General features: G+C 45.3%; 2 protein-coding genes across 7 annotated transcripts in view; one reads left to right on the top strand and one right to left on the bottom strand.

Moving 5' to 3' along the window:
• The window catches only part of LOC139746260 (uncharacterized), a 224,400-nt gene that overhangs the window by 79,362 nt on the left and 124,212 nt on the right, over positions 1-20,826 (top strand). For all 4 annotated transcript variants that reach the window (XM_071657291.1, XM_071657294.1, XM_071657290.1 and 1 more), the window contains 2 exons: positions 4,231-4,358; positions 11,622-11,717. In XM_071657291.1, coding sequence (XP_071513392.1) covers positions 11,661-11,717 — 57 coding nt within the window. In that variant the 5' untranslated portion in view covers positions 4,231-4,358; positions 11,622-11,660. The remainder of the gene's footprint in view (positions 1-4,230; positions 4,359-11,621; positions 11,718-20,826) is intronic.
• The window catches only part of LOC139746258 (putative neural-cadherin 2), a 92,930-nt gene that overhangs the window by 14,598 nt on the left and 57,506 nt on the right, over positions 1-20,826 (bottom strand). For all 3 annotated transcript variants that reach the window (XM_071657287.1, XM_071657288.1, XM_071657289.1), the window contains 9 exons: positions 17,870-19,526; positions 13,017-13,250; positions 11,083-11,258; positions 9,617-9,763; positions 6,772-6,948; positions 5,258-5,657; positions 3,840-4,042; positions 1,487-1,650; positions 34-202 (listed from right to left, as the gene is read on the bottom strand). In XM_071657287.1, the coding sequence (XP_071513388.1) occupies positions 34-202; positions 1,487-1,650; positions 3,840-4,042; positions 5,258-5,657; positions 6,772-6,948; positions 9,617-9,763; positions 11,083-11,258; positions 13,017-13,250; positions 17,870-19,526 (3,327 nt within the window). The remainder of the gene's footprint in view (positions 1-33; positions 203-1,486; positions 1,651-3,839; positions 4,043-5,257; positions 5,658-6,771; positions 6,949-9,616; positions 9,764-11,082; positions 11,259-13,016; positions 13,251-17,869; positions 19,527-20,826) is intronic.

Below are 20,826 nucleotides of genomic sequence, written 5' to 3' on the forward strand. Positions count from 1 at the left end.
CTGTTGACATAAGACAGCAGAGAGCAACATTACCGAGGGTGTCCAACCAGTGGTAATTGCTGGTGGGGTGGTGGGCGTGAGGGTGATAGGAAGGGCATGCGCCAAAGCCTCCAGTGACAGGTGCTGCACCACTACTGTCACCTTGGCCGCCACGTTCTTCTGGCCCCACACACTATCAGAGACACTGAAGTGCAGTTCATACCTAGAGTGGGGAAAGATGAGGGGCAATTTATTCTCGTACCTGTTAACCATCTGTATCGGTAGCATGGGGAAGAGATAGAAATTGGAGGATGATGACCATCTTTTTTCATCTTTTTTTTATTGTGACTGACTTGGCAAAGGCAACACTGCTCCAGTTAAAAGCCATTTTAAGTGCAAGAAGTAAAGTGAAATGAAAAGAAGTTAGGAATTTATCAGTAATGAATCATGACTGTTTATTTGAGCTACTGCTGAAATCTAATCTTCGTTCTGAAGGTAAAGATTGCATGGAGTGGACTCTAGTATTGGTCTTTAAGAGACAAGGATGTTGAATAGACTCTAGTATTGATTTTCAGGGGCTTAATGAATACAGGAACTTTCATGTATATAAAGGTACCCAGTACTGGTCTCTACTCGGCTAGTACTTTTTGTATGTTGTATATGTGAACTTTTCATGGGGGATTTTGATCACCACATACCTTTCAAATCTCTGAAAAGGATACCGCATGTGCAAACAGATAGTGTCTTGTTGTACAAGTCTGCTCAGGTTTGAATCCTGGGCACAGCAGCTGTTTATCCTCCCTTAGAGGGTTGTCAGTAAATGGGTACTTGGCTTAGGTTGGGGTATATACATGTATATGTAGCGTACATGAGATAGCCATGATTAGTGCATTCATTTGCCTGCATCATCACACTACCTTAAGAAAATAAAATCATTAGTAAGAGATAGGAAACAGTTTGTGTTCATGCTTCTTTGTCTCATAGCAGTTTTTTTTTTTTTTTTTATAATCATAATAGTCCTGGGTTGGCACTTCAATGAAGGACTAACAGTATGTACTTGAAGAAGAGCTGGATTCATGACTGTAACTTGACAGAGTATCCTGATGATTGTTTGAGTCAGGGTGTAGGTCTTGGACTAGCAAACATCCGAGACATTGATGTGCCATTACTTACTAGTAAATCATATTCACCATGTGTACTTGAGTAGTGTTAATGATTCTAAGTTGATATAGATTTAACGAATGTACTTCATTCCATTTATGATATGTGGCACCCAGTCGATAGTTCAAGGAGTCTGCTAGCCCATAACTCCAAAAATAATGAAGATAGCAAAATTCATCCAGCATTGTTCCTGTTTGGTGGGACAAAATCTATGAACAAGTGTACTGCTGTTTATTGTGTGCCCCATCTGGAGTATTCAGAACTGTTAATATGCACAATACTGTTACCTGTAATTTCACATGCACATCCTATATTGGGCTTCTGTCTTTCTTATCATAGCACTTACCTTCCCTCTCTGAGTTGTGTGGAGGCAAATATTTCCCCAGTAGTGGGCTGGAGGGTAAAGAGCGGGTGGGGTGGTCCAGCCCAGGCAAAGGTCTTGTCCTGGATGTCCCAATCATCTGGGTCTTCCACATACACCCTGCCCAGTGCTGCATCTGCACCCCCACCCTGATGGTGTCATTGTGAGAATTAGTAAGAAAGGGTTAAATTTTAAAGTATCACTTTTGAAGCTTTTATAACAACGGTACCACCTGTGTCTCGGGGAGGGAACAGGGAGAATGGGGATACCCAATTGGAGGTGGAAGGATGAATCAAAAGAGATTTTGAGTGATTGGGGCCATGAACATACAGGTTAAAAGCATGCATGGGATTGAGTGAATTGGAACAGCATGGTATACAGGGGTTGACATGCTGTCAGTGAACTGAACCAGGGTATGTGTAAGGGCTGGGGAAAACCATGGAAAGGTTTGTGGGGCCTGGTTGTGGATAGGGGCTGTGATTTTGTTGCATTGCACATGACAGCTAGAGAGTGGATGCAGCCTTTCTTTGTCTGTCCTAGGTGATGCCTTACTAGCATGGAAAACAGCTATCAGGTATGAAATATATACATATTTTTTCTCTGTACTTGGTCACCATTTCCCACAGTAGCGCCAGGAAGCAGACAAAGAAAGGCACTTCCTCTCAAATACACACACACATATATATATATATATCTTTTTTCTTTCAAACTATTTGCCACCTCCCGCATTAGTGAGGTAGCACCAAGAACAGAGGACTGGGCCCCCGAGGGAATATCCTCACCCTGCCCCCCCCTCCGTTCCTTCCTTTGGGAAATTAAGAAAATATGTATATATATATATATATATATATATATATATATATATATATACATACATACATACATACATACATATCCCAAACTTACATGCCAGTTTTTCCAATTTCTCACTCAAATCTACCACCAGCACTGTGTCATCAGCAAGCAACTGTCTTGCTACCCAGACCTCTCACCCACTGCAGACTGCATTTCTGCCCCATTTTCTAAAATCCTTGCATATACCTCCCTCACCACTCCATCTACAAACAAATTAAAACATCCATGCTAACATCGTATACCCCTGCCAAAGACCCACCTTCGCCTGGAACCACTCACCCAGTCTCCTTCTACTGCCACACATGCCTTACTCTTCTGATGAAAATGGCTCACTGATTCTAATAACTTTCCTCACACACAGTATATTCATGGCACCTTTTACAAAGCATTTCTGTCAACCCTATCATATGCTTTCTCCAAATCCATCAGTGACTCTTACAAATCCTTCTGTTGTTCTAAGTATTTCTCGTGTACATTCTTCAAAGCAAATACCTGATGCACATATCCTCTATGACTCCTGAAAATATTGTTCCTCCCCAGTTTAATGCTCCTTGCATGCCACCACTCTTAATCACCGCTCTTCAATACAACTTTCTAGATTAACTCAAAAGACTTATACCTCAGTATTCAAACACTCACCCCTGTCCTCCTTGCCTTTATACAGCAGCACTATACATGTATTACACCAATCCTCAGGCACCTCACCATGATCCATATGTAGATTGGAAATCCTAACAAATCAATCAACAACACTGTCACCCCCTTTGTTTCGAAATTCTACCGCTGTACCATCCACTCCAGCTGCCTTACAATGTATTATCTCAAGCAAGGCTTTCATCACCTCTTCTCTTTTCACCACTTACTTGCCATGACACTCTTGCTTTGCATACCTCCTTGATCTAAACACCATACACCTTCTGCCCTCTCATCAAACACTTTCAGTAATCCTTCTGTGTGGTTACTCCATATTCTCTTCACTTCATAACTGCCTGTTACCGCTTGTCTTTCAAAATAGTTTGGGTGCTGAAGACAGAAGTTACATAGATGGTAAGGGTTGGAAAGTTGGTAGACAGTAGGGATTTTATTGTGTAGCCACAAGTGGTTGAAGATGCCTGCAAGGTCTTTTATTGCAAGTGGATCAAAGTTTTTGATGTGAAAATTAATTTTTGATTTTTTTGATAGTGTTGGTTGTGTCAATTGGAGTGAAAGTTGGGTGAGCTGTTCTTTGAGGATAGATTTTTGTGTTTTTTTTATGACTCCTTTCTAGGGTTTGTTTGAGTTGTGGTTTATAGTGTTTCATGAATATATTTGCGTGTTCTGTAGGAAAACAGGTATGAATTATAATGATGAATGACAATGATAATGATAATGATAATAATAATGATAATGATGATAATAATAATGATATTAATAATAATAATAATAATGATAATAATGATAATGATAATAATAATGGTAATATAGTAGTACTGGAATGAGTGACCTGAGTCTTCCAAAGAAAGACAGTCTTGGCTGCAGGTTTCATGGGGTTATCATTGATATCATCAATGATGATGGTGATGGGTTGTGTGGCAGCCAGCTCACCAGCATCTGTCACCACCAATTCAACCGTTAGCTGACGGTGCTCTTCCCTGTCCAGGGGGCCCATCGTCCACACCTCTGCCCCACCACGCCTGCTGTCCACATCTGCAGCATGGCATAATTTTACAGTATATATGGATCTGTGTGTGTGTAGTCCAGTAATTTCTTGCATAAGACCCCAAATCACCCTTAGTAAAATATGCCTTGTATGTATGTTATTACTATTTTTGTGCTACAAGAAGAGAGTTTCAGCATTTGTATTGCCCCTTTTCTTAATTTTGTTTATATACCAGGTCTTTGGTGTGTATACTCACACCATGTGTCAGTATGGGCCCATCTGGGATCGGATCTGCATGAGCTCAAATCCAAGGTGTCGCAGTTGGCCTGCACAGCCCATGCATTCATTCTCCCTTTAAGGCAGGTCAGTAAATGGGTGCCTGGCTTAGACTAGGGTGTATATGTGTATGTGTGTGTGTGTTTGTGCGTATATACTCTAGGAGTAAAGAACTGGTACACATAGTATATATAGTTTAAGAGACAGGACATCATGAGTGCAAAACCCTCTGACTATAACATACAAATAGTTATCACACACAACATTCTAAACCAGCTACCAATCTGTCAACTAGCCTCAAGGAAGAATCAACAGCTGGGTTGGTAGTGGGCCAATTGCTACACTGAGGATTCGAACCTGGGCAAGCCCATGAAAGAATTATGGTCAGCGATGTTAACCACTATACAACCAAAGCCCGTGGTGTATGTTGCAGGTTGACCATGGAGCCAGGTACCATAATGTAACATCAGAAACACAGCAGAAATTGCACACACCAGTAATACCATATGAAATCAGAAAGCCTATGTATTATGTGCATTTATAGCTCATGCTACCACTGTACATAGTATCTTAAAGCTCTTAGTCTAGTACCACCATTTCTCAACCCAATGACCAGTAACATACATTGCATGACACCATACGAAATGTTGCTTAATATATTAATAAACTGAAGTTGTATGTCACTGAGTAATGCAAAGGTGATTCTTTGCCGTCATCAACTATCAAACATGTATTGTGTAGATCACTTAAGGGAAACATTCTTAGACGACAGAAAAGTGTTCACTTTGTCTCTGGTTATAACGTGATAATAACCAGCTAGAATATACTGTTATCCCCTAGTTAGATATCTGATAATGAGAATGAACACAGCTAGTGTGTTTCATGAATGCAGAGAATTACCAGTGCACCATGGTTACTGTGGATATTATTGGTGATGAAACAGTCAAATAGTGTCCCATTAAAGAGAAAAAAGTGTTTGTACTCACTTGCATCATATTTGATGGAGATGGTGCTCAAGACCACTGCAGGGTTGGAGGGTGCAAGGGAGAAGCTAAAAGGTGGACCATGGGCAAGTGCCCATACATCATCATCAGTAGCAGTGATGATACCCAGGAAAGATGTAGGGGCACCCTCAGTCACGTGTAGGATGGTGGGTGGTAGGAGCCGAGGGGGGCAGTCATTGACATCAGTCACAGCAATGGTAAGGGTGGCCGTGGAGGAAAGAGATGGATGGCCCTCATCTGTGGCCACTACCCTGGCCACACCCACCTCCCCACCAGGTGCCTCACGGTCCAGGGCTCGCCATAGTCTAATACCCCCGCCATTGTCCACACTGAGGGCACCCCATCCACCAACCACCCGGTAGCCCACACGCTGTTGGTTCATCTGTAGGGAGATGAACAGGTCTTTTAATACATATATATGTTTTACTACACTTGATCACCATATCCTGCATTAGCAAGGTAGCACCAGGAAACAGACAAGGAAAGACCCATCCACTTATATACACATATACATACATACATGTATTATTATTATACTTTATCCCATTTGCTGAGTTAGAGATAGTGTCAGGAAACAGATGAAGAAAGACCCATCCACTCATATACACATACATATGCATGCATGCTCATACACATGCACACATATATACTTATACATACACATACATATACATATATGCACATGTACATATTCATACTTGCGTGCCTTCATCCATTCCCAGCACCTCCTCACCCCATAGGAAACAGCATTGTCACCCCTGTGTCAGCGAGGTAGCTCTGGGAAACAGACGAAGATAGGCCGTGTCTGCTCACATCCATACACGAGCTGCCATGTACAATGCACAGAAACCACAGTTCCCTCTCCAGCTCAGGACAACTTTTATGGTGTTACGGCAACTTTAAGGCTGCAACCAGGAGCAAGGAAATGAGGACTCTTTTGGAGCAGGAAGTTCTTCGAAACTGTATTCCTTTTCATACACTGATACAATGCTTTTACTCACAGTATACCACATACATGCAAAATCTAGTAACATGGGCTTTGTTAGTGACACAATATTTAGTAAAAGTTATTACTGGACTCCACCTGCTTAAGGTTATGCTACAATTGACAAGTCACCTTTAGCAAGGCTGTATCATAGGGAATACAGTCTCATTATAGAATTAATTCCAAAGGAGTCCACATTTCCCCACTACTGAAAGTAACATAGCCTTGGCTGCAGGAGCTTCTGGAAAGATTTCCCTAGTAACACAAAGGTTCTTTCTCAGAAGTTCTGGAGTAATCATGATTATAGATAAATATTCAGTTAATTCAGAAGAACAACTGTTTAGATGACACCATCAAGGAAGATGTTGAGAAGTTCTTAAAAGTTTAGCACCACTAATATTGAGACCATGATGGCAAGTTCAAAGAAAGATGTGTACAATTTAGACATTTATAACAAAAAAGATGACTATTTCACTAGGAAGTAAGTCAGCATTAGACAGAAGGCATTAACCATGTCTGGGTCAGTAGCTGGAAGGGCAATGAGAAGGGTTCCAGGGGCAGTGTCCTCCTTGACAGTGATGTGGGCCTGTGGGCGATGAAATTGTGGTGGGTTGTCATTTACATCCTGCAGTTGCACCTCCACCCATGCTGTGTCCGTGTGCCTTGCCTCACTCCACCCACCGCGCCCCTAGGGTGAAGACGGATAGTTAGGAAATAAGTTTCATATTGTGTATCTTATCCCTGGGGGTAGGGGAGAAAGAATACTTCCCACGTATTCCCTGCGTGTCGTAGAAGGCGACTAAAAGGGAAGGGAGCGGGGGGCTGGAAATCCTCCCCTCTCGGTTTTTTTTTTTTTTTTTTTTTTTTTTTTTTTTTTTTTTTCTCCAAAAGAAGGAACAGAGAAGGGGGCCAGGTGAGAATATTCCCTCAAAGGCCCAGTCCTCTGTTCTTAACGCTACCTCGCTATCGCGGGAAATGGCGAATAGTATGAGAAAAAAAAAAAAAAAAAAATTGTGTATAAAATAGGAAAGTTGGAAATAACACCCACTGAGAGTTTGTTGGTTTTTGAAAGGAAGAAAAGTGAAGTGGTAGCCTGTAGTGCCATACAGAATCAATAATTCTAATGAACTAATGTAAAACAAAGTTAGGTGATGAACTTTTAAAAGAAGTTAAGAAATTTAGGTACACTATTTTGAGTCAGTAATATGCTAACAAGATTTTTTTTTTAGGGAAAACAAGGTTTCTGTGAAAGTAGGAAGGAAGGAGGGTGAAGGGTTTCAAGTAATAATAGATCTGTATCAAGGTTTTTTGTTGCTGGGAGTGCATTTTTTTCCTTTTCCAATGCTAGTGAGGTTGTGTCAAAAACAGATGGCTGAGCCTCAGAGGGAAAATTCTCACTTGTCCTGCATCTTTGCTCCTTCCTTTGAAAAAGTAAAATAGGAGGGGAGAATTTCCAGCCCCTTGCTCCCACCCCTTTTAGTCTCCTTGTGTGACATGCATGGAATACATGGGCAGTATTCTTTGATCCCTATCATTAAGGATTAAAATTTTTTTTTTTTTTTTTTTCATACTATTCGCCATTTCCCGCGATAGCGAGGTAGCGTTAAGAACAAAGGACTGGGCCTTTGAGGGAATATCCTCACCTGGCCCCCTTCTCTGTTCCTTCTTTTGGAAAATTAAAAAAGAAAGAAAAAAAAAAGAGAGGGGAGGAATTCCAGCCCCCCGCTCCCTCCCCTTTTAGTCGCCTTCTACGACACGCAGGGAATACGTGGGAAGTATTCTTTCTCCCCTATCCCCAGGGATAAGGATTAAATTATAGACAGATATTAACAGAGGGGTAAATGTAAGGGTTTTGGAGTCTACATTATGTTGGGGATGGGGGCCTTGGGGAGAAAGCTAGTTGCTGTTTGTGGAAGACGCAGCTCTGGTAGCATACTATAATGAGAAACAGCAAAAGTGATATAGTTTAGGGGAATGTGTAAAAGGAGGAAGTTGAGAGTTAATGTGAAAAAGTAAGGAAATGACATGCAGCAGTGGGATAAGACAGGATGGCTTGAGTGTAATTTTGAATGGGGGAAGACCTAGAGGAGGTGGAGTGTTTCAGGTACCTGAGTAAATTTGGTAGCAGAGGGCACCACCATGACTGAAATTAGTCACAGGATGGAATAAGGGGCTAAGATCTTAGATACACTAAAGAGTGTGTGGAAGGAGAGGTCATTGTCTGTAAGGGCAAAAATTGATGTTTTATGATATGTTATTCCCAACAGTGTTGTTATCTAAATGTGAATTGTAGGCTTTCAATGCAATGGAAAGGAGGAGCATGGTGTTATGTAAGTGAAATGCCATAGGATATGCAGTGTGAGACTGATTTTATGAGAGTGACAGTGACAAAGAAAGAGCATTGTAAGTGAGGTCCATCTAAGGTGCACTGAAATGGTTCAGGCATACAGAAAAGATAAGCAAAGAAAGATTGTCTAGGAAGATATATGCTTTAGAGGTGGAAGGAGCAAGGGGAGGGTAAGGCTGAAAAGGAGATGGAAAGGTTGAGTGAAGAAGGCCTTGGGGAAATCTGGGCTTGAACATTCCAGAGGGCAAGAACCATGCATTAGATCATATGAGGTGGATCATTGTGGTACATGCAGAGCACTTTGCTGTCATTTGGCTGAGCCAGGACAAGTGAAACTGTGAGGATTTTTGTGACTTTTTTTGTCATGTAAAACACTCATTGATGAAATTCTCATTTTTCATGTGGCACAAAAGCTCTGAATCAGTACCACAAGGCAGTGATTGACAATAGCCCAAGCAAATTACCACAAATGAAACTTGGTGATGTGTCGAGGAACCAGGATTCCAGTATAAGCTATGTTATATGATTATTTTGTGTCAAAATGTCAAAAATCAGAACAAGAATAAATATGCTTTATTGTAAATACTTCAGTTTCATAGTTACAATATAAATGTAATTCTGCAATAACTTTAAAGAGCTATGAAATAATACTCTTGTTAGAACTGGATATATAGGGAAGGAATGTTAATGGAACAAAACATTGAAGAGAAACTGGTGTCAGTGGTTGATGTTGTGGACGTAATATCATTCATCATTGAAAATTGTATACTTTTCATTTTGTTTTTGCCCTCACAACTATATCTTTATTGATAGTTGTAGCAGCTTTTCTTGATATTCATTGAGTAGAATGTGAAGTAAATAATCACCAAATTTTCACTTGAAAAGTAGTTACAGCCATCTAAGCGTAGGGATTCATTACTTCCCCAAAACACGATCTCCATCTTGAAAAGAAAGTCCTAATTTGCATCAGGTGAAGTATGTCCATTCTAGTAATCAGCTCACAACTCACCCTGTCTGTGACTTGCACCATAAAGCGGAAACCTCTTCGTTGTGCAGGGTCCTCATAATCCAACGTTTGGAGGGCAAACAACTGACCCACTGTGCCATTAGTACGCATCCCAAAGTGTTGCCATCCCCACCCACTTACTTCTACCACCTGTAACAAACAACAGCAAGGATAAGGTTACATACTGCCTAGGACATGGAAATAATTACAATTGATTGTGACAAATGGATTAGCGATATTTAGTGTTCATTATATAGCACATATATAGGTCTCAGTTGGTATGCCCACCTTTGTATGGTTCACAATACCCAGCTACATGTGTTCAGCACTTGACAGTACAATCATATACCTGGCATCGAAAACCAAATTTTACCTCAGAAATGAACTACTTTCTTGTGATTACAGTAGGGATTTGTACACTTGTGGGGATCTATCTCATCAACTGGGTCTCTTTACTCTCCAAAGTTATTTGAAACATCACACTTACAGTTTATTCGCTTACCTTATTCCAATCCACTCTTACAATACATAAGCACTGCTGCTTACACAGTTTCTTGCTGAGTTCTCTGACCAATATTTCTTTGTTGATTGCAAAGTACATGCCACTTTTTATACTACAACATATAAAGCAAGGAGGACCATCTAGGATATGGATCCTGTTTTCCTTCAAGAATTCAAGAATTAACCTCATCATGTAGAATACAGTGACTGAGGATGAAATTTATAAAAGGAGAGATGATCTAAAAGAATGTATTGGAAATGATGGTGAAGTAGATGTGGCTTTTTGTACAGTAGGATTACAGGTTAGGAGAAAGAAGAATTGGTGTGAAGGAGAGGAAAACATAACAAATGAAATAACAAGAATAATAATGTTGCTAAAGAATGGATAAGTTTGGGTTATAGACAGAATAGTGAGCAAGATGGTGAAAAGTGGAGGTAACCTGCAAAACATTGATCTGGAGAGAGTGTATGGAAGCCCTAAAAATTGGACAGCTGTGTGATGACTGAATTGATGACTGAATGGAGGCAGTAACAGTTTAACTTGATAAAAGTAAGGGGAAAAAGAAGTGATTGCAATTATTGTAGAGGAACAGATCTTAGCACAGTTTTGTATGTATATGAGAGGATAGTCACTGATCAAACTAGATTCCATCAAAGCTTGCTGGGAATCTATGGGTGTATTTCATGAAAAACTAAGAGGGATCCATGGCTCCAAAAAGTTGAAAGCCCCTGGATTGGTAGACTGATGTGGCAGTAGTTGAATCTGACTCAGTGGAGGTGAATTAGTTTATTTGCATGCCAGAGGGGTATTAAATGTTGTAGATTGACCTACAAATGCAGATGCAGTAGTAAAGTAGCATATAAATTGGGAGACTAACAAGGAGGTCTGATCTGGAAGGTGAAGTTGTAGACTGAAGTGTTAGAAATAAATGAGACTGACTTGGTAGATGAGGCTGTGGACTACTGACCCTATAGAAGAAGTAGTTAGAGGTGTCCGAGTCAGCAGCTGAGATTTCAAGGAGGGTATCATTACTTGGAATTCCATCCCCCCAGGTTTCATCCACCTCCACTTGCCACAAGTCACGGGTCAGCCGCGGGGAATTGTCATTCACATCCATTAACCGAACCACCACTGTACCTGTACCTGTTGGTGCATTCATGGATGTTGTGCTTACTTGCCACCACTATATGAACACACATTCATCCCATCCATTTATGTACCATGAAGTTCACACAGAGGCATTTGGATTATGTGAATATTCATTCATGTATCATGACAGTGCCCTCACATACACACATACAGGCATGAAATTACAGATAATATTCAGTTTACTTAGGGACATAACTATAACCTTATACATAAGTTCTTCATTTTACCCCTGCTTTAACAATGAAGTTGCTTACATTGATAAGTTTTTATGATTTATTTATGTTAAGTGATTTGATGCTTATTTTTAAAAATTTTGTGCTTTTATTTTTCATTCATTTATTTTTTCTAAACATACAGGCATCATCAAGGGGGTTTTGGAGGATTTAAGCCCAGTTCATGTTTGAGGAAAAGACAGACACACCACAGCTTTATCACGGCAGTGCTGTAAATCAGGTAAGGAAGGAGAAAGCATAAATGGTTCCTTAATTGAATATTTCTTATTAACTTAGCTGCAGTTATAAATATAGCAGTGGATGTATAGCATTAGATGTAAAGGGAGGAAGATGCCTGTGTCCAGTTTGTGAGAGGTAACAAGTATAGAGGATGTTTCTCCTGGTCATTGTAAAATATGACATATGAATGAAAAGTTGAATTGGAATTAATTGGATATAAGAGGTCTGTGAGAAAAATATCAACTGTAAAACTGAAAATAGTATTTACCTCTTATTACAAATAGGCAGCTGATCCTGCCATCAGCAAACTATTGGCCAAACTCCATTCATAATTCTTATTAATATACTCAAGTACATGGAAAGATGACAGTGATGGAATGAAGTTGTGTGTGGGGGGTTATTCTCAGTTTTATGTGAAGTTCAATGTGGAGGGTATTGTCGTCATCAGGTCTAACTAGGTTGTAGTAAACAATAAGTGATTTAAATCGGTGAAAAAATTATCTTTAGCTTGAGACTGTCATAAGACAGAAAACTAGGTAAAGAAAAATTTTTGGGCTTTAAAACTTAAGATCAAGAATGTGACACAGGTGGGACCATAGGAGCAGAGAAGCTACTGACAGAAATGCAGAAAAGAATTACAGCTGATAAGAGAGAAAGTAGAAAAAATTGAAAAATTATAAGAAAGAATATGAATGAAAACAAGTAAGGATTATGAGTTACAAGATTACACCTTGACCCCTTGCCATCTGGCAGCCCACACCATGACCCCAGGCCGGTTGACAGGTCCCACCATGACCCTTGGCCAACTGGCAGGCCACTCTGTGACCCTTGACCAATTGGCAGCCCACACCAAATACTCCTGGTCAATTAGTGGGCCTCTTTATGACCCAAGGCCATCTGACAGGACATGCCATGATTCTTGGCCACCTGACAAGCCACATCATAACCTCAGGCTATCTGGCAGGCCACACTATGACACTAGGCCAGCTCTCAGACTTCACCAGTACCCCTGGCCGAATGTTAGGCCTCACCAGGACCTCAGGCCAGGTGGTACACTCACCCTTGAGGTCGTCGCCATCCGTGGCCACCACCTGGATGTGGTAGGCCTCACCAGGACCTCTGGCCAGGTGGTACACTCACCCTTGAGGTCGTCGCCATCCGTGGCCACCACCTGGATGTGGTAGGCCTCACCAGGACCTCTGGCCAGGTGGTACACTCACCCTTGAGGCCGTCGCCATCCGTGGCTACCACCTGGATGTGGCAGGCCTCACCAGGACCTCTGGCCAGGTGGTACACTCACCCTTGAGGCCGCCGCCGTCCGTAGCCACCACCTGGATGTGGTACTCGGGCGTGGTCTCGCGGTCGAGGCAGCAGACGGCGGTGCGGACGAGGCCGGTCTCGGGGTTGACGGCGAAGATGGCCTGGCCGGAGCGCTCGTCCACCACGTTCTTCTCGACGGAGTAAGTGAGGCGGGCGTTGGTGCCTTCCTGCTGGTCGTCGGCGTCCCACGCCCACACCACGCACGCCGACAGGTCTGTGGCCGCGGTAGGAGAGAAAAGCATTGTTGGTACTTATAGAAGGTAAGAGGATGGTGTTATGGAGGCAGAGGATGCAGTGAGGCGTGTATGGTCTTGTGAGTATCTTGAAGGATTTTCCGTTGGTGGTTACAAAATGATGTTGACGGGCTTAATGACCCTGGCAGTCGCTAAAGCCCAGATAGCCAATCAACCATCTGTTGGGGTTGTGTACAAATAAACCATTGCATAAAAGAGAGAGAGAGAGAGAGAGAGAGAGAGAGAGAGAGAGAGAGACCACGATAAAGGCTACTTTTTAGGATCAGTTGTACGCCAGTCCACATAGTACTGGGAAAGGAACACAAATAACTGGTTCGAATTTGCTGATATATACCGGTTTGTTGGGGTATTGGTGGTGGTGGAGGTGGGGGATAGAATCACGCGTCGTCAGTTGAAGAATTGTTCCCATTAACTGCCATCAGTTCACCACAGTGTTGACATATGATCACTGCTACCTGGAAATCGTCATCCTGGCCACCACCTTATAATGGGGAGCTGTGCTTGGAAAATACTGCCCATGCTTACCAATGACGCGGGAGACAGCGACAAAGCAAAATGAATGAATAAATATATATATATATATATATATATATATCACAAAGGCAGTCAGACGACACGTCACAAGGGAGGCGACGACCAACGATTCTAATTACAGGATCATCAAAGATCCAGATCCTCAGAGGATGGTGTCGAGTCCTCACAATCAGGACTCCGCTTAGCAGGACCTGGCGACTGTGTGGACCATACAGGAGCAGGGTATGTCTACCGGCCCCTACCCTTGATATCCAGTTCGTCTGAAAACATCAGTAAGAAGGACACGGTCTCGTAAAACACCCAGGGGAAGAATTTTATGATTTAACCATCTCGATTTTTATTCATTTTCTTACTTTTTATTTACCGATTTCCAGCAATCATCTTGTTTGCATGGCGGCTGGGACCGGGCCGTGAGCCACCGCTGCTCCGCAAGACAGTGTGACTTCTCACCTCCGCTGGGAAATCCACCAGCAGCAGCAACACCTGAAGGAAAAACTAATCGTTGTAAGTGGTAACACGAGGCAGTGTTTCCATCACCCTCCCGGCACAACACAAGGAAGGGGAATCATAACGCACGTCATGCATTTAGTTTAATTAATTCTCTTCCCGCCCGACGACACCGCCAGTAAAGAACACGAAATCTCGCTGCACCGAACGAGGCGGGAGAGAGGCACACCCACCCAGCCTACGGTTGTGAGTGCAACACCAACTTGTGGCAGATCGTCTAGGATAGTTAGCCGCTGGCATGAACGATCGTACCACCAGCGAGTCTAACTGCCGGAGCATACAGGCAACCCATCCGGTCGTATGGATCGCCAAGTTGAGGTCAGGTTCCTCTGGCTGGACCCGAAGATGAATGAGACAACCCAGCCTTCCTGGATGATGAAGTTACGCCAAGTACAATGAGTCGGATCCTGGAGTTCACCTGGCATGAGGGTCTGGGACGACCCCACGTTCCTGGCCTGGATCCTCAGACTTCCTCCTGTGTAGGATACAGAGGCGAGCAGACTGACCATCACTTGTTGATATCCTGATAACTGGATCGGAATGAAAATCGAGTTACGTCGGTGGACACGTTGTTTACATCTGCCATAACCTGGGTGACACAAGTGCTCAGTTTTATTAGCAGACCTTATGAAGGGACACGTCGCCTCCGCTCTCATTCGCAGAGCTCCTCGACCGACACACTCCCACCTCTACTCTCACTGGCTGAGTTCCTATACCGACACTCCTTCCTTCACTCTGGCTTGGCTGAGTTCCTATACTGACACTCCCTCCTTCACTCTCACTGGCTGAGTTCCTCGACTGACACGCTCCCAGTGAGCCAGATTCTGGAACGTGACATGAGAGGTTCTCCAGCCAAGTTTACACAGGTCGTGCGACCCGCTGTCCCCCTCCCCCTCAAGCTGGAGTCAAGTTGCCTCAAACTTTAGTTATAGTTCCCCAACACAGTGAGGGGGGAATGTCCATTCTTCCCCCCCTCCCACGAAGGTGACTGCCTGCTCAGCGTCCTCGGTCCGTGTTCTAGATGTCACTGTTATCTCTAGATGAAAATGTCCGTCCCAGATGGATGGTACACGTTCTGAATGGAGCTCTCCACTTAGGCTGAAATCATCCGTCCCAGACGGCGCGCTATCCGTCCTAGATTGAGCCATCCTTCCTAGATGGAACTAGCCACGTGCTAGATGGAACTAGCCACATGCTAGATGGAACTAGCCACATGCTTGATGGAACTAGCCACGTGCTAGATGGAACTAGCCACATGCTAGATGGAACTAGCCACATGCTAGATGGAACTAGCCACATGCTAGATGGAGTCGTCTATCCCAGGGGAAGCTCTCCCTCAGAGACGGTCGGCGCCGACCTACATGAGGGCTTCTGCCAGGTGTGACGTCACATGACGAAGACCAACTTCATCCATTCCAGTTTATATCTCCCGCCTTAGACTGCCTCTCTTCTAGGCCACAGCCCTCACCCGTGTACGACCCAGGGACATACCAAGTCTATGCTCAACTCTCGGGGTTCGTAAGATGCCACAAAGAGTGAAATACGTATCATAATGCGTGGATTTTACTGGTTTGTGGTGTCCACTCGCCACAGCTTGCAGCTCTTGGATGCCACCTGAGGCATGGCACGGTGTACATAGTAGAGCTCTGAGGTCACATGAGACGGGTCGAGAGTGGCGCGTGTCAGGGAGCCTGGCTGTCCTCTCCCTGGTCGTCTTCATCAGTGATGGCTGGAATAAATCTCGACTCTGTGTAGCAGTGTTGCGTCATGAAATAACTGTGTTGTCAAGAACTTTACCCTTACGACGTTTGAACGTAGCCAGATCATAACGTTTCATCTTGACTAGAAGATATGATAGTGAACCATTACAAGCATTCTTTCGCTTAACTCCCACATGGCTGGGAGGTAAAGATAAGGAGGACTGGCTGAAGAAACACAAACTTCCATCCTGGCGAAGCAGTAAAGTTCATCTTAACCAGCGAACGTACCAGTGAGCTCTCGAGTCTGATTTCGCAAATGCTCTTGGTTGCAAGAGTCGGAGTTTTCATACACAGGAGAAATATATATGCCAAGACTTTTATGTCATCGTCACTGTCACAGATTTTTTTTCCCCCGTCTGTTATTACTGTAGTCAGTAATGAGTTATGTCAGGGATTTCCTAGGGGGGGTTGTTGGCTGTTTCAGCTGTAGGCTTCCACACTGATGGGTCGTTCGGGCCGACCACAGAAGTCTGGAACCACCATCCGAAGAAAAAAAAATCAAACGTATGATTCAGGTGTTCAAGAAAGTCCTTAGACCATACACGCTACATCTACATGTGTGACCTTTGGTACATAGGTGTACGAGAGAGATTACAAGATGACTGGGTTGTGTGTGACCTGGTAAACTGCTGGGGTAGTTAATAGCCTAACTTACCGGACCTGTATGGATGGAGAGAGAGAGGATTGTAAGCCAGTGAAGTTTATGCAGGGTGGTTGACCACCTGACATTGTATAGCTGTGTTATGTGTTCAGGATCAAAGTTTAAAGCAGTGGGGTACGTCGTCAGGTTAGGTCGGGTTGGGAATTTACAACTTGATGGATTGTATTGTAGTTCTGATGTATTAACTACCCCAGTAACCTTTGGTGGTACGAGGTGGTTCCTACGATTCATAGTAACGATCAGCCTTCAGCCACTGACCACCAAGACCTCAGACTGAAGACCTACAACCACTGGAGACCCAGTCACAACCCATGACCGCCCTTCTACCTAACATATTCACTATCAAACGATCCTGAGGGTACCTACTGATGGTGCCGTTCTCCTGCACCGTGTGGGGGTACCTACTGATGGTGCCGTTCTCCTGCACCGTGTGGGGGTACCTACTGATGGTGCCGTTCTCCTGCACCGTGTGGGGGTACCTACTGATGGTGCCGTTCTCCTGCACCGTGTGGGGGTACCTACCGATGGTGCCGTTCTCCTGCACCGTGTGGGGGGTACCTACCGATGGGGTCGTTCTCCTGGACCGTGTGGGGGTACCTTCCGATGGTGCCGTTCTCCTGGACCGTGTGGGGGGGTACCTACCGATGGTGCCGTTCTCCTGCGCCGTGTGGGGGGGTACCTACCGATGGTGCCGTTCTCCTGCGCCGTGTGGGGGTACCTACCGATGGTGCCGTTCTCCTGCACCGTGTGGGGGGTACCTACCGATGGTGCCGTTCTCCTGCGCCGTGTGGGGGTACCTACCGATGGTGCCGTTCTCCTGCACCGTGTGGGGGTACCTACCGATGGTGCCGTTCTCCTGCACCGTGTGGGGGGTACCTACCGATGGTGCCGTTCTCCTGCGCCGTGTGGGGGGTACCTACCGATGGTGCCGTTCTCCTGCACCGTGTGGGGGGTACATGCCGATGGTGCCGTTCTCCTGCGCCGTGTGGGGGTACCTACCGATGGTGCCGTTCTCCTGGACCGTGTGGGGGTACCTACCGATGGGGCCGTTCTCCTGGACCGTGTGGGGGTACCTATCGACGGTGCCGTTCTCCTGCGCCGTGTGGGGGGTACCTACCGATGGGGCCGTTCTCCTGGACCTCGCCGTAGATGGTGACGTTGGGGAAGACGGGCGCGTTATCGTTGACGTCCTTCACCACCACAGTCACTACGGTCTCCGCCACGTGCACCCGCCCTCGCCTCATCTCGCGGGCGTACAGCTCCTGGTGCCGCAGGTCCTCCCTGGGTCTGGTGGAGAGGTCCCAGCAGCCGCCGCCCTCCGGCGTGAACCTCCTCACGTACCTGCGGTCCTCCGGTAGCTGGGTTACTGGCAATTTGTCCACTTTAGGTGTATTGATGGCCGCCTCGCTTACCCCTCCTCCTCCGTCATCCCCGCTTCCCTCTGGGGCCATACCATCCCAACCGCTTAACAGATCACGTTCGCTTCTTGCGGCAGAAGTGGCTGCCGCAGGAGACGACGCACGCGGTGGGGATTGCCCTAATCCTTCCTCGCCTGGAGGTGGGTCGATAGATGGCGGGAATCTGTTGATCTGTCGAGTGTTGTGATCTTGATGGAGTGTTACGGGGGGTCGGCCGCCACCCATGGCCAGCTGTGACGTGGAGTGACACCCTCTCGTCATGTTCACGTCGGTAGATACATTTTCCCTCGGGTTTATTATGTCATCGACGCCACGTTCCCTTGCTCTCAGTATGGATAAGTCTCTCTCAGACACAAGTGTGTCAACACCACGTTGCTGAGGTGTCTCCCGCATCGTATGTTTTAGCTTCGAGGGTCTTCCTCTGTCGGATGCGTAGAGAATTTCCTGTGAGTGTTGGTCACTGTGCACACGGGTCAGGCTCCAGCTCCCCCCAGTCTCAGACCTCGCTGATATAGCCTCCCCCTCACCTTTACGACCCCCAAGGTGAGGCCCGGACACCGGCAATGAAGATATTTCCGGTGAGCAAGGTCTCCCAGCTCCGTCCCTGCTATGTTGTCTGTCTCCTTTTATGTTCTGCTTCGTCCCCACCGACACGTCCCTCACATGACGGTCTTTCTCGTGGGGTGACCTCATCCTCCTCCTCCTCCTCTCTGGCGCTCTGCCCCTCATCTCTATGAAATGTTCTTCCTTCCCGGGAAGTTCTGGTGAGCTAAGTTGTTCCTCCAAACTTTTGTCGTTGTTTGTTTTCCCCGGGTTGATCCTGACCTTCTCCCTAGACATGAGGTCATCCTTGCCACGAAGAACATCTCTCTCTTCCTCATGTCTTCCCGCGTGTTGCTCCACCACCTCCTCCTCAAGTCTCCTCTCATCCTGTTCCTCTGCCTTGCCTTCATTTGCCTCGAGAATGGGGTGTTGAGGCAGTAAATCCTCCAGTTCTCTAAGGTCCCCTGACGAAGAGGAGGTCCTCCGTCTTGGCACTTTACCTTCACTTGACTGGTAGTATTGACCTGGCACGGTGTCACTTGGGTCCTTTACTGAGGGGTATTGACCCTCCGCTGGGGGCTCTTGTGATGTTAGATATTGATGCTCTTGTGGCATTCTGGGATCCCGTGACCTGTAGGATGTTCCCTGCCCCACACTGGAGTCCTGGTCGACCTCATGTTGACCCTGAGTGACCCTGGGTCGTCTGGAGGCCCTGGACACGGCTGCCAGGGAGGGTGAGACCCGTTGCCCGTCCCGTACCTGAACCTTGACCCTCCAGGTGTCACGACCCAGCGGCGGGTCACGGTCCACAGGCTGCAATGACAACAAGAGACAGTGAGAACGTGACAGACACAGACATGATGGAGCGTCAGACGGCAGCAAGTGAACAAAGCGTCATGGCAGACATAGAGAGATGGCCATTTCCTCAGAACCTTAAAATGGCTGGAATAAAAAAGTCAAGAAAGCCTTGAAAGGCCTGATGAAGGATGTTATAGTAAAACCTATAAGACTCAAGCTGGTCATATTAGCAAGAGGAATTATGATTATTATAAAGATCAGAAAAAACATTCTTAAACCTGGAAAATAAAAGGTCCAAAAGTGTTTGATGAGACAGTCGACTACATACACGTATATCCTATTGTTGCTAAATAAGGCATATTTTTTCCTCTCCTTTTATGTTACATATTTAGCGTAATTCCTACTTTGTTTATATTTTACATGTTCAAAGTTGACTACATTCCCGTCTTATCTACACCCAGGACGTCACTGACCCTTGACCTGATATTACGGGACAGATCAAATGCTATCTTCACTACAACCTCATCTTCACTACTCCATTGGCACCGCTGGCCCTCGACCTGATCCTCAGTGGGTCAGTAATGGATCATTTTTAGTTACAGCTTGAGCTTAAGACTGGTGTGTTACAAGACTCTCCCAGGGTGTTACAGAATCTGTAACTGGTGACTGTAACCGCTGCTTGCTTGGCCAGCGTCCAGAGAGGCGTCACACGTTGGTGGGCCCAGCTGGGGGTGTAGGATCTCACCCCTTGTGGGGCTGGGATGTGGAGCCATCTTACATTAGGGTGTGACGTCATCCCATCACGGCAGGAGAGAGAGAGAGAGAGAGAGAGAGAGAGAGTTTTAAAGATGGACATATATATTTGAGGGAAGGAAAGAGAATGATTTACCTGTGTCTGAAACATTTACCATTTACATGAAGGCAATTTACATAAGTGCCTTCCCTTAGAGGGATGGACGTATCTACTGAGAAGTGTGTTTCATCACCTTAACAAGACAGTAAATTGAGGTGATTGCTTATTCATGACGCCATTACGAAGCTCACGCTTCTCCTGGAATGATATGACGTTGCCTGGAGTATTTACACGAAGACCCGACCTACAACGAGACGGTGTCTCCAGGAGACCCGACCTACAGCGAGACGGTGTTCCCAGGAGACCCGACCTACAGCGAGACGGTGTCTCCAGGAGACCCGACCTACAGCGAGACGATGTTTCCAGGAGACCCGACCTACAACGAGACGGTGTCTCCAGGAGACCCGACCTACAGCGAGACGGTGTCTCCAGGAGGCCCGACCTACAGCGAGACGGTGTCTC

This window comes from Panulirus ornatus, chromosome 64 (genome assembly GCF_036320965.1).
Source record: "Panulirus ornatus isolate Po-2019 chromosome 64, ASM3632096v1, whole genome shotgun sequence".
Classification (NCBI taxonomy): domain Eukaryota; kingdom Metazoa; phylum Arthropoda; class Malacostraca; order Decapoda; family Palinuridae; genus Panulirus; species Panulirus ornatus.